The sequence below is a fragment of the Heterodontus francisci genome, chromosome 18, assembly GCF_036365525.1.
Source record: "Heterodontus francisci isolate sHetFra1 chromosome 18, sHetFra1.hap1, whole genome shotgun sequence".
Classification (NCBI taxonomy): domain Eukaryota; kingdom Metazoa; phylum Chordata; class Chondrichthyes; order Heterodontiformes; family Heterodontidae; genus Heterodontus; species Heterodontus francisci.
Window position 1 is genome coordinate 36,491,705 of NC_090388.1, and position 14,730 is coordinate 36,506,434.

The following is a 14,730-nucleotide window of genomic DNA, read 5'->3' on the forward strand; positions in this document are numbered from 1 at the left end:
AGTTGTTAGTCCTGAGAACGACATCTGAATATTCCAACCAGAAACTAGCTCTATATTTAATACTTTAAGCACAGAGCTCTCGTTGCAGGATTTTAAACACATGGACGTTCCCGTCCTTTTTCTCAGAATAGCAGGTCTCAGAATAGCAGGAAAAGAACCTTATTTTCTGCAGGTTTGGAAAAATGAAACTCAACAGTGGAATTACAGAAATTTATTGCTCCTTAAAGAGTGAAAGTGTGAGGCCACCAGGATTTAACTCCAGATAAAATCTGCAGGTTAAAATATAAACATTTCTGCAGGTCTTCCTAATTCATTTAGGTTGTCATAATTAAAAAGAGAAAAATGATTAACTGCATCATAATATCATCACAGCTCATAAGAGCACAATATTTTTGCTGTGAGCAATATTTAAAATGTTATTTTATGTGATAACCTAATTGCATTTTATTTTGAATGTGAGCCACTTTGCTGATAAGCAGCCAAACTTACTCCTCCTGCATGAAAAGCTGGGGCAATTTAACACCCACAGACTTCATCAAAAACCCATACTTACTATGCCAGCTTGCAAGAGATATCAATTTTCAGCCATCACAATCTAGTTACCACAGCAGCAAGAGACATCAGCAAACACAAGGGTGAACTGGAAAAACCGTGGGCAGCTTTGTCAAACAAGGGAGCCCTGTAAATAACAGTTCACTTTGTGATAACAGGCCCTCTCCAGCCTCACGCAAACTACAATGCTCTTCCAAGATGGACAGCTCACAACTGTACACATATTCATTTGCTCAGCTGCTCAAATGATTCCATGCATCTCAATGCTGTAGCTTCTTATCAAACAGACAAGTACAGCACCAGAGCATTCAGGATCTGTGTGCAATGTCTAGATCTCCTGTCAATAGTATCTCCAGAAAAAAAAATGGGATTGGGGGCAGAGGGAGGGCAGTCTCTGTTTCCCAGTCGCCAATTCTCTGCTGAAATATTATCATTTATGGGTGCAGGTACAGATCACAAGGAATCATGAGGAGCTTTTAGGATTTTTAAACTTCATGAACTCTGGTACTCAGTCCTGTCACTAGGCCTCAGAATATACAACAGAACATATTTTAGTAAATTCACTGTAATAATTTATGAGCAATGAGTAGATTCTGTGTAGTGCACTTCTGCAACAAATTCAGCCATTCCACACCTTGCTCTATGATTTATTGCTGTTGCCAGACAGGCCTTATTTCTGTTATTTCGAGCACCTCAATCGCATTTGTGTTGTTAACACATTTCGTACAAAATCATCACAAAAGCCAGAAAACGATTCTGTCAAATTGTCCAAAACAGATAATGGCATGAATCTTTCCGATCTGCTTCACACTGAATTCTACTCCAAGAGGAGCTGTGAATTCATTGTCTGAAGTAGCCCTGCCTGAAGCCTGCATTCCGTGCAATAAAACAAAGCTTTGGCACAATGCTAAAAATGCTATTAATCATTGGACTGTTGCAGTACTGTACTTACATGAAGACTCCGTGCCGAACATGGCTGGTTCAGATGCTGCAAAAAGATGAGGCAGCTACACAGCAGGGGTCATGAGACTAGACAATGCAGCCCAGGCTCTGTGGCTGCCAGCTGCCTTGTTCAAGCCTGAAAGCTGATACAACACACAGCAGTCCTCAACAAAATACTGTTTATACTTCTCTTACAAGTGAAAGCCAAAAGCTTCTGCTGGAAATTCAACAGAAATGAAAGACCAAGCACTCTCTTGTCTTGCTGCAGTGAGTCTGAATGAAGAGCTGAACCCAGAGACTGCGATACACAGTACAGCTCAGAGTAAGACAATAGCACAGGCTGCATACATTGAGTGACGTCAAAGGCACTTACTGCAAAGACTGATTCCTGCTAACCAGGACCAGCAGCAGAAAGAGAATGAATGGAGATTCGGGAGATAGACTGTTATTGCAAAATCCAAAGACTATATATTCTCCTCTCGGAACATAAATACCACTGGAGATCATTTTTGTATTTATTGTATTTTGTTGGTGATACAAAACCCTAAAATAATGAACTGTATTGGGAACATGGAAATGAGTTGCTAAAATGAAGAGAACTTGTAAGAAGACTAGGTACTGAGCAATTTACAATATAATTGCACAGTGTAAGGGTGTCAGTATCTCAAAAACTCCCTATCATTTGTAAAGCAGACCTTCTTGTCAATTTCACAAAACACAGATATTGTTAAAATGGACCAGACAGCTACCTTTCTCTGTTGATGCCAAACGAAATTCTACAAGTAATCAGAGATGTTTAAATAAATGCTGTGACCAAAAAGAAAAATAATTTCAGACAAAATTAATCAGCAATTAAAAATGTATGACTTAAGAACAAGCTGGGACAAAACTGTTAAGAGCAAATCATGTGTGACTAATATAGCAGAGCTTTTCGAAGAAGTGACAAAATGAATAGAGAAAGGGTATTTCGTAGATGCAGCATATATGGTTCATCAGAAGGAATCCAATAAGATGTTTTGCAAGAGGCTTGTTAGAAAATTCAGGCAAATGGTATAAGAGAAAATGTCACAACAAGGATATAGAGATGCTTAGCAGACAGGATACAAACAGCACGAGTAAATGGGTTTTGCTCAGACTGGAGAAAGGTTGCAAGTGGTGTAACCCAGGAATTAGCGCAGGATCCACTTTTGTTCTAGGTATATGGAGCACAAGCTTGAAATGAGCCTACAACATGAAAGTAGGGGGTTCGATAAACAGTAAAGACGATTGTCAAATATTTCAGGAGGACACAGACAACTTGGAGCAAGGTGTGGATATGTAGAGTATGCCACTTAATGTGTTAATATACTTTAGAAGTAGTCAAAAGATCAAAGAATTGGAGTATACTCTCAACAGAAAGACACTGAAGGGTTTGGATGAACACTAGGGGCTAAAACGTCAATATGGTGAGTTTGCGGTTGCGCAATGATTGAATTGCTGCAGGCAGCACAAAAATATCTAGCTGCTTACTCATCTCCGTGATTGCAGCCTAACACTAAATGTGCTGCTGACTGGCTGCACGTTTAGCAGGGAGCCCAGGTTCATGTGAGGTTAGAACAAGTTAAAGCTAGCCTGCACTTCTTAAAGCCAGCCTGCAACTCTTAAAGGGGAGGTGCATTCTGCCTGCAGGGAGGGGAGGGGGGTGCTGGAACTCTTTCTGCAAGCATTTCCCAGAAGAAAGTGGACCATTGGAGCAGCAGGCCAAAGAGAGAGCTCCAGGTTCTCTGATGTAGCTCTGGAGGCCTTAGACCAGCAGGTGGAAAAAATGAGAGAGGTCATGTAACTGCAGGGAGCCAGGAGGCTCTCCACACATATCCTGTGAAAGGAATGGGAACAGGTAACCATGGAGGCCAATACAAGGAGTCTGGCCCTGTAGCCCTGGCTATAGTACTGGAGAAAGTTCAATGACCTCACATGAGTGGTCAAGGTCAGCAGATACATCTTCAAATGCCATCTCCTACACACCATACCACCAACCTCACACATTACTCAATGCACCATATCCTCATCACTCACCCATCAGCAACCTCTAGCAATCAGAACTCATACCCAACATTCAGATACTCCGCCTTACCCTCGCATACTTAGCACTGCTGCAAGCCTCACACCCACATTTTACAACCTCCACATACTTCCAGCTATTCAGCTATGACAGGCAGATCAACCACACATATTGCAATACGATTACTGACACTCTTTCTTCTCTCTTGCAGGTCAAGGTGACATGGAACAGCAAGGAGCAGCAGAGAACTGCCAGTGGATAGGCATCTCCTGAGCCCCTTGGAGGAAATGGACTGAGGCCGTGGCAAGTGGCATCACTGAAACCATCCAGGATTATGGTATGTTCTTCCTAATGCAACTTCTCAAATCCCACTTCACCCTCATCCTGCAATCTGGCATGAAAAACAAGCTGCAAATGCTATGACCATGAAGCTCTTACTTTCCAACCTACACCTCCTTCCCTCATCCCAACCCTCCCCTTCTTCATTTATGCTTTCAGATACCCAAGACCTGCCACTTGGCCAGCCAAAACGACCTCACCGTGAAGGGGAAAAAGAGCCTAATGAAGAAGCATCATCACTTGACCTGACACTTGCAGGCAAATACTGGCACTGAGCTTAATTTAGATGGTAGTGTAGAGGCAGGATTGGCATGTGGTGATTCACCGGTCAAGAGTGGGCTGCAGGCAGTAAGGACAGCGCATGTGCCAGCTTCCCAGTGGGCAAGGTTGCAGACGACCTCTGCTGAAGACTCAGATGAGGACTTCAATGGAGCGGTGTACAGGAAAAGGTTGCTGGGGGTGCACACAGAGATGCTTGGTACATTGGCAGGTCTGCCACAGAGCCTGTTGTCACTGTCAAGCAGCAGAGAGGAGTCTGGCTCCAACTTGACACAGGGCTTCGCGCAGAGCTTGGAGCCCATCCTTTCTAGCCTGGAAATGCTGGACACAGTGCAGCACAGTGGTTAGCACCGCAGCCTCACAGCTCCAGCGACCAGGGTTCAGTTCTGGGTACTGCCTGTGCGGAGTTTGCAAGTTCTCCTTGTGACCGCGTGGGTTTTCGCCGGCTGTACCGGTTTCCTCCCACAGCCAAAGACTTGCAGGTTGATAGGTAAATTGGCCATTGTAAACTGCCCCTAGTGTAGGTAGGTGGTAGGAGAATGGTGGGGATGTGGTAGGGAATATGGGATTAATGTAGGCACAAACCCAGTGGGCTGAAGGGCCTGTTTCAGTGCTGTATCTCTCTATGACTCTATGATAACTTCATGGCAGCACTTCCACACCCAGCCACGATGCAACATCTGGTGGCCAATGTATCAGCTTCCACTGCACAGGCAGAAGCCAACCAACATCTCCCTCATGGGCTATGGAAGCCCAGCTTGCTACCATGCAGGCTTAGAATGCTGCTATCATGGCTGTGGATACCAGTACTCAACGGGACTTGCAGGCTCTCACAGCAGTCCAACAATCTGTGATCCATCAGATTACTAGGATTGCTGAGGCACTGCCCAGAGAGAGGGGCAATGGATACATAGTGCACCAACCTGCTGTACTCTCTCAGGACAGTGTTCGTGCTCTCACCACTGGCACTCTGCCAGTGCACCTGCTGATGCCTTTCAGCCAGCCAGTCCAGATAGCTGCCACCCATGCTGAGGTGGTGCAGTGCAAAGTCAGGCTCTCAAGGCCCAGAGCTGCTCAACGGTGCCCTGCAAGGTTATCTGCAATCTCCCCTAGTGGAAGTATTACGACTGAGATGGGAGGAGTGCACTGTCTTTTCTAGTTCCACTTCTCCACATATCACAACATATACTGAATGTCTACCCAGTTACCGATGCGGTCAAGCATATATTCTACTCTTTATCCTAGAATAAAATACACCAACCAGGTTTCTTTAATAAACAACAAAATTTTCAGTTTATTATCAAACAATACATATCCAGTAACAAAGCAAAGCATTAACACACAGATTGAAATATGAAAATTCCCTTTTAAAATTCCACACACACACACACAGAATACAGAAATTCTCTCTGCAGATGTCTGATACAAAAAAAGACAAAAAAATACTTTAGCCAAATACTTGCTAATTCTTGAAGAAGAAAAGATATGGAAGGAAGTCAGTTGTCCCTTTTGGTCTGGTGTCCGGATATACGGAGATGAGGCACTGGGATCTTTTCTAAAGCAGTTCTTTTCAGGCAGCATTGAGAATTAATCTGGCAGGTTTTCCCAGCTTATCAGAAGAGATGCGGCACCAGGGATTTTAGCTCTTTCACACTGGATCTTTGCGGGGTTTCTTCAAAGAGGTAGAGAAAGAGGTGGGCTGGGTGGTTTCTATTTCCTTGACAGGCAAAACACCAACTATCTTCAAAACAGTTCACGCCCCAACTGAACTGAAAACAATATCTATACCCCAAACAGAAAGTCAACTTCTTGACCTCCATAAACCTTGACATGTGGCTTCTCTGTAAACACCTTCTCCAGGTCACCAAGGTTTCTGTTGTTTACTGAGCCCAAAGCACATGATTTCCAGCAAAGGTTTTTTTCAAACAACATCTCAATGTCCTTTCAGTGAACTGTCAACAACAAAGCAAAGTCCAATATTTATGAAATCTTCAGCCTTCCAATGAATCCATCTCCACAGTTTAAATAAGAGTCCTCAAAAAATACTTAACAAAAAATATAGAAGCATCTTCATAACAGAAGTCAGCAGCCTTCCACCAGCCACACTGCTGCCAGTGGAGTAGCACTTCATAGGAGCACTATGAAAGGCACTAAAGGAATGCACAAAGAAAATAGTTCATTTTTTTGTATGTATTGTAGCAAGTGCTTTTGGATAAAGTTGTTATGAAACTTTTTTTTGTGGTGTCTTTTATTTCAGGCTTTGGAACAGAGGACGGTGTGACAGTCAGTAGCAGCGGGATGGAAAAGAGGAGAATTGTAGAGCAATAATGATGTGGGGATGTTTTTAGGGGAACCAGAGTCTGAGGAGCCACTCACGGACTGTCTGTAAGAGCAATGGTGTCCCTGATGCCTCCTCCCTCTGCGCACAGCTTCCCCTCTCTGTTGCCTGTGCTCCACCTTCCTGTGGTGCTGCAGCCCAAGAGGGATTGCTCTACGAGTGACAGCAAGCTTTCTGCTCAGAGATCATCAGAAACCACTCAACCCGTTGCAAAGATCCAGCACCATTCCCTTCTGACCCAAACAACTTGTGTGAGCTCCTCCAACAACTGTGCAGCAGCAAAAGGAAGTCAAAAGCACCACACCTGAAAGTCCCATGCTGATGCCTTTAAATAAGGCTCATGTGGTGTCCCTTGTGCGGCTGAAAGCATGTTCAGCTGTGCATGTTTAAGAGAGGATGTTAACAGGACCTCCAAAATAGGTTGTGCGCCCAATCAGCATTTGACGCTGATTGACATCACAATCTTCCCACTTAGTATGCTTCAAACGCAAGCATGGCAGGTCCACACTTTTGTTCTTCCAAACATGGTGAATGACACTGGCTGTGGCATTCTTAGCCTTTCCGGGCTCCTGTAGCACTGAAAACAGCTAGGAACTAGGAGTTCAAATGCATAATTCCCTGAAAGTGTGGGCTGAAGTTTATAGGTCCTTGGGAGACGGATGGGAGGCAAGGGGGGGGCCCATAAAATAGCGAGGGAAGGCAGGGGTGGAGTGCCTGTCGCCTTCCTGACACCATGCGATTTTGGCAGGAGTGGAAAAGGCCAAAGACAGTCTTCCCGTCCAGAAGCCAACTGAGGTTCTTAAGTGGCCAATTAATGGCAATCTGTGGCTCACGAAGGGCCCACGGTAGCAAAGGCCGTCTGTTAGCTAACAACCACCACCTTCCACCCTCCCTTTCAACGGCCATCCTCCTCCCCCACCGCCGGGATGTGCTGGACTGGCCATGGCAACCCAGCCACACTTACCTGGGGTCCAGGGCTCCAGTGCCAGGCCTGATCCCGGGCCTCTTGTAGTACCGGCAGCAGTCACCACTCCAGATGGCACTGCCAATACTACTGGGCTGCTGGCTCTCTGATGGGCTGGCAGCTCTTGGAGAGGGGAACCCCATCCATTACAACATTGGGCACTTAAGTGCCTGAGCGCCATTGCATCGTGTCCGGGGGGGGGGGGGGTGGGGGTAGGTTCCAAAAGGCTCAGGCGAGGTTCCCCCTTGCGTTTGGGACCAGCATCGGGACCCCTGCCGACACCATAAAATCCAGCCCTGTGAGTGTACATGGATGGAACCATAAAAAACGCCAACAGCATTTAAGATTTTAGAAATAGGAAATAAAGGATAACAGTGAAGAAAAACTGATAAATTTGTATAAAGCAATGATTGAGCCTAGAGGTAGAGGACTGTGCGCCGTTTTGGGCACCCCAATATAGAAACAACATTATAGCTATAGAGAGTTTACAGCATGCATTCACAAGGATGATCCTAGCATTGGGAAACTATATTTATGAGGGAAAAACTTGAGATAGTGGAACTGTTTCCACTGGTGCAGGAGATACAATATAGATTTTTAAAATTTTTTTTATAAATATTGTATATACTCATGTGAATATATAAATATTATAATTTTATAATTATGAATAGTTCTGATAATGTGAATAAGGAAAGATTATTTCATCTAATTGGATATCAGTAACGAGAGGGCATCATTTTAAAATTGCCACTTGGAGAGTGGAGAGGTTAAGACATTTTCCTTTACATAGAGGGATGTTGGAGCATGTAATGCTTTCCTATAGGAAGTGGTTGAGGCACAGACCATTGTTTCTTTCAAGGAAACTTGGATAACAATTTGAAACAGAGGAAGGTACAGTATTATTGGGAGATGGGGGAACGGAGAGATTAATTCAGATTTTCCTACCAGGATTCGGCACAGACACGATGGGCTGAATGAAGGTTCTTTGAGCTATAAACTTCTATTGCTCTTATTTCAAAAGAGACATTTAGGATCAATATTTAACTCAGCAGGTTCAGTGTCAGATTTTGTACCAGAAGTTCCTGTGTCCAAATCCCGGTGGAGTTCCCTGAGCCTTTGGGATTAAAGTTCAGTGTCATAGATGTGGAGAAATAGCAGGAAGCTGCAGTGACTGAGCACTGCTTGCCACACTGTTCCAGGATATTCTGGCTGTTTTGGAAGAAAACTTGGATTAGCCCTGCACCCATTAGGAATTTCCTGCCTAATGGGAACTAATTGCCACAGGTATTCTGAAGAAATCTACAGAATATTAAGACTTAGACATACAAATATAAGAAAATGATTTTTAAAAAAGGCCATATGGATCAAAGTTTATCCTTATAGTATCCCAACTCTTCCAGTCCAATACTCAACTACATTTTGAATGCCCCTAAAATTGGTGTCTGTTCTACCTTGCCTGATAAATTACTCCAGCCATCTGAAAAGCATTGTGTGAACAAAAAATATTGCTAACATGCGATCTAAATTGGCTTTTTGGTAGTTAGTATTACTAGCGTGTCCCTGTTCAAATTAATAGTCTGGATTGACCGTATCAAAGTTGAAGGAAAGAAAGAATTGCATGACACTTTACCTACATCACTCCCGTGCATCTTCTACAGGTTAGTTATAAAGCATTATTTTCAGAGGTATTGTGTTCTGGTCCCCCTGGTTGTCTCTCAGTGAAGCAAAATCGTACGGGAACATGACAGTGAGCAAGTGACCACCATCTTTGACTAAAGTTCAATGGCAAATCTAGATTTTCTTTTAAATGTTTTGACATTTCGTACAGGCAAATGATTCTATTACCTGTACGAAGATAAATGGCAGGAAGCAATGCCATTTTCAGTGGCATTCCACAGTGCCAACATTGGAAAAGTCTGAAATGAATTTGAATCTCGTTATTAATTAGCATAACTTTTATTCGTGTAAGCAAAAAAACCCAGTTGCCATTACACAATGCATCTCTGGGCTCCCCAATAGCTAAGTTGGTAACTGTACCTAGAAATGTAGAACTGGCTTTTGGTGAGTGGGGCTGTCCATACAGGAAACATGGAGTACACCTTGCAGAAGTAGACTTCTAACATAGATGGACCTAAGCTCCCTACAGTCCCAAGAGCACCCCTGATATTTAGGCAATTTCCTATTAGCTGGTCCCAAAAAAAGATTTATATATTATTTCAACTGTGCAACCACAGGACTCTCACTCCATTTTCAAAAAGCAATACGTCACAACATTTGCACTCATTTTAGATTTTAACTATTAAGCAAATTTGAACAGAAAATTAAGAAGCTGATTCTTCTTCTTTGGCCTCCTTGTCTCGAGAGACAATGGGTAAGCACCACCTGGAGGTGGTCAGTGGTTTGTGCAGCAGTGCCTGGAGTGGCTATAAAGGCCAATTCTAGAGTGACAGACTCTTCCACAGGTGCTGCAGATAAAATTGGTTGTCGGGGCTGTTACACAGTTGGCTCTCTCCTTGCGCTTCTGTCTTTTTTCCTGCCAACTGCTAAGTCTCTTCGACTCGCCACTCTTTAGCCTCGCCTTTGGATAGATAGATTTAGATAGAAGCTAAAATATCAACACATACAAACTTTTATTTACTTTAAAATATATGGATTTTTATTATAATGGAGAAATTTGACATTCCACAAATATAAAATTAGCTTTTCAGGGCCACTCAGGGTGTTTAGCAGTAATTGTGAACTTAGTACACCATTAAAACCCTAATTACGCCTCATTCAACAAGATGTAACTTTTTCCAGGGTTTTTACAGCGTAAAAGTGGAAGTTCTCAACAAATAACTGATTGCTTAAGGATGGCACTCTGGGAGTCCTCAACAGCACACCCTCTGGGGAAGTGTAGAATCACTGACAGCAACTTCTGGATTTCCACATTATTCTGCGCGTGTGTGGACTCCTGAAGTTGCTCTCAATTTCACTGGAGTAATGACGGCAAATGTTGTCAGTTTCCCTGTCATTACCACTGCAAAATATGGGCCAATATATTAGGTTTTGGAATACAATGTTAAGAACTATTTTACACACATTTGAACACAAAACTAAAATAATAAATTAACCATAATTGCTGATCTACTAAAATTAACAGCATTTTTAACATGGAATACACCTCAAGTGCATTAGTAGGAGAATTACAAGAGATGATAAAGTAATATGAATATTCTGTATCAGTTTATGTTGAAGGATTAAATACAGTTACTTGGAATTAATCCCAGTTTAAGGCCTCTCCCAAATGTCAATCAAGACTGAAAGGTGACCTGATAAAGGTCTTTAAAATTATGAAGGGGTTCAACGGGACAGACATTAAGAAGATGGCCATAATATTTATAGGAGGGAGGGAGGTTGTGGGGATGCCAGAAATGTCCAAAGAACTCGGCGAGATCAGAGCTCCTGCTTAGCTTACCCTCATTATAATTTTATATCCAGCAGTCTAAAGAAAAATTGACAATAGCTTCTTTCAATTTACAAAATGTAAATTTAACTTACCCTCATTCCTCTTGAGGATATATTTAAAAAAAAAATGTGCTTATTCAGTTCGCAAATCTAGCCAGACTTACAGGCCTCTGGATCAGTTCAAGTCACAGTTGTGATGTAAGCCTGTTGTATCTGTGGCCGTACCACGTGCTGTCTGGGGAATGGGGTCAGAAAATTGTAGTGAAAACCCCTCAGTCATCCATCTGTTTCCGACAGTCCTTGTGAGACAGGTGCAGTGCTTTCATTTTTGAGATTGTTAGTTGTAGAAATACTAGTAGTTCAACTGACCACAAACAAACCAACTTTATTTAACAGTTATAAAATTTAACGGTCTATACACCAACCAAACCCTTTGTCAGCTATTCTGAAATGTGGTGGGATAGTTAATCAGTGCTACTCGGGAAAAAATATCAGGAGAAATATCAGTGAAAGGAATCCAGTGTATAATATTGTAATTCCACCCCCACCCTCTCTGCAGCTGGACAGTATGCAGCCTCCTTCCTCTTCCATGTATCCTGGAGGTTCTTGCCCTTGGGTTGTAATGCATGTCTGTTACAAACTTGATAGGACATGGCTGCATTACAATTCTAACTTCTTAAATGAGAAGTCTTAATGGGCACAGTTTTGCAACTCAAATTCCTATGGAACATTTTATGGCAGATTTATTCATTCACAGGATATGGGCAATGCTGACAACGCCAGCATTTACTGCCCATCCCTAATTGCCCTTGAGAAGATGGCGATGAGCTGTCTTCTTAAAGACAGCTGAGTGACCTACTAAGCCATTTCAGAGTCAACATACAGGCTAGACTGGGTAAAGACTATAGATTTCCTTCATTAAAGGGCATTAGTGAATCAATGGGTTTTTACAACAATCCAGTAGTTACATGGCTGTGGAATGGGATCAGGAAATTGTAGTGAAATCCAACTTGTTATATAGCTTTTAATTGCAGATTTTATTTAATTAACTATTTAAATCCCCCAGTTGCTTTCATGGGATTTGAACTCATATATCCAGACTATTAGTCCAAGCCTCTAGATTTCTGGCCCAGTAACATAACCAGCATGCTATTGTCCTCATCTATATATTGAACGATATCCAGGCCAGTGTATTTTTAAGAAACCCTGAATGGTTGCAGAAACCTTGCATCTTTAAAAAAAAGACTTTGCTTCGAATGTGTTGGAACTAAAACTCTTGCTGCACACCTATAGGAGACCTATGTGATGCCTTCTGCAGTTGTATTGAACGTCTACCCAACCAGACTGCTTGTCAGCCTCACCTGGGAAAATCTCTAGTGATAGACAACTATTCGACTTTGGGACACCTCGCCAAACCACAGGACTTCCTTCCGTATCTTTTCAGTAAAAGTAATTTTTTTAAATTCCTACTATTTCTTTGTAACAGCTGCGAACAAAAATCCCATCCAGCCAGGCCAGGCCGTCCATGTCTCCGCTATAAAGACGTCTGCAAACGCGACATGAAATCGTGTGACATTGATCACAAGTCGTGGGAGTCAGTTGCCAGCATTCGCCAGAGCTGGCGGGCAGCCATAAAGACAGGGCTAAATTGTGGCGAGTCGAAGAGACTTAGTAGTTGGCAGGAAAAAAGACAGAGGCGCAAGGGGAGAGCCAACTGTGCAACAGCCCCGGCAAACAAATTTCTCTGCAGCACCTGTGGAAGAGCCTGTCACTCCAGAATTGGCATTTATAGCCACTCCAGGCGCTGCTTCACAAACCACTGACCACCTCCAGGCGCGTATCCATTGTCTCTCGAGATAAGGAGGCCCAAAAGAAAAAAAGAATCCAGGCCAAGTGATACTATCCTACTATGATGGTGCCTCTCCTGGTAATGAATAATACTACAAGCTGCACTTCTTCACAATGCACACAAAATGGGGTTCAAGATTCTTCAGAAAGTGTTTTGTCAGTTAGTAAGATTGTTCAGAAAAATAGGGCAGAGTTCTTCAACAAGAATCAGCTCCAAGTAACTGGGCACGGTGAAGTTACGACCGAGGCGAGTGCACTGTTAATTCAGTCCCACTTCTCCACAGCTCACAGCATAACAATAAATTTTCCCACTTACCAAAACAGCCAATTAGATACTCTATCTGTCCCCAGAATAAATCACACCAACCAGGTTTCTTTAATATACAACAAAATTATCCATTTATTATAAAACCAAGTCTTAACCAATAATCAAGTAAATATATATATATATATACATACATACATGAATTGAAATATTAGAGCCCGTATTATTATCCTAGCCCTCACGCACATACATCCAAAAACCGGTTAACCGGGAGAAAAGGGATTTTTGTTCGCAGCTGTTACAAAGAAATAGTAGGAATTTTAAAACATTACTTTTACTGAAAAGATACGGAAGGAAGTCCTGTGGTTTGGCGAGGTGTCCCAAAGTCGAATAGTTGTCTATCACTAGAGATTTTCCCAGGTGAGGCTGACAAACAGTCTGGTTGGGTAGACGTTCAATACAACTGCAGAAGGCATCACATAGGTCTCCTATAGGTGTGCAGCAAGAGTTTTAGTTCCAACACATTCGAAGCAAAGTCTTTTTTTTTTAAGATGCAAGGTTTCTGCAACCATTCAGGGTTTCTTAAAAATGCAGGAGGCAAGAGTACTACTTCATACAGGTTTTTGCTTTTCAATAGCAGGGACTGTTCAAAGAGAAGTAATAGCTCTCATCTGAACTCCGAGCAGGTCCATCTCAAAGTCCAATTGCCTGCTTTAGTCCAAACCCACTGGCTTTTTAACAGTTCAAAATGAAACTACTTTTCCAAGCAAGTCTCATGCTAATCTTAAATACACTCTTGTCACAACAACGGATAGCTCTCAAGTCAACCCCCGCCCCCGTGGTGCTTACTTGAAATCACCTGTTTTCCAGTATTTGTAATTCGTACGTATGCTCGCAGACAGAGGCCACAATCAGCGGACGGAAACTTGAGGCTTCCTTGAGGGGTCAGGGAAAGCACTCCTACTCCTCCTGGCCTACAAGGAGTGCTGGAAAAGGCGCTTACCTTGTGGAGCTGGTAGCTCCCACCTCCCTTTCATTTCCGGGTTTCCCAACCCCTGGGTAACACGCACAGTGGCAATGAAATTTAAACTGGGATTCCGCTGTGGGGACCAGATTTAAATGTTAATGAAGTGTTCCGGCCTCACCACAGTGGGACACTCTGAAGCCACAAAATCTATCACCAGAAAAAAGACGGTGGAGGCATGCAGTGGGTTGGGGATGTATTCCCCATAATTAAGCCTTTACCCACCCTCTTCCTGACCCTCTCCTGGTCATCGAGCAGTGGGGGAGGGGTTGGTTAATATTGAGGCCAATATTTCCACTTGTGGGGGAGTTCAAAAATTGCAGCCATACACACGATATCCAATAAGGAATTCAAGAGCTACTTCTTTATCCAGACTATGGTGAGAATGTGGAACTTTCTATCACATGGAGTGCTTATGTTGAATAGAATTGATGTATTTAAGGGGAAGCTCTCTTCGCCAGCTACAGGAGAAATGCCGCGAACAACAGATGCCCCTCTACGGTGCTTTCATAGATCCCACCAAAGCCTTTGACCTCATCAGCAGACGTGGTCTCTTCAGACCAATAGCAAAGATCGGATGTCCACCAAAGCTACTAAGTATCATCACCTCATTCCATGACAATATTAAAGGCACAATTCAGCAGAGCAGTGCCTCATCAGACCCCTTTCCTATCCTGAGTGGCGTGAAACA

At 43.0% G+C, this 14,730-nt stretch overlaps 1 protein-coding gene across 13 annotated transcripts in view; it reads right to left on the minus strand.

Annotated features, from left to right (window-relative positions):
- LOC137379558 (suppressor of tumorigenicity 7 protein homolog) overlaps positions 1-14,730 on the minus strand; it is a 231,948-nt gene that overhangs the window by 145,532 nt on the left and 71,686 nt on the right. The window contains exon 1 of one of the 13 annotated variants that reach the window (XM_068050550.1): positions 1,505-1,580. The exons of the other annotated variants lie outside the window; for them this stretch is intronic. Within the exon in view, the coding sequence (XP_067906651.1) occupies positions 1,505-1,526 (22 nt within the window). The 5' untranslated portion in view covers positions 1,527-1,580. Of the gene's footprint in view, positions 1-1,504; positions 1,581-14,730 lie in introns of those variants that run through there. 13 annotated transcript variants of the gene reach the window in all.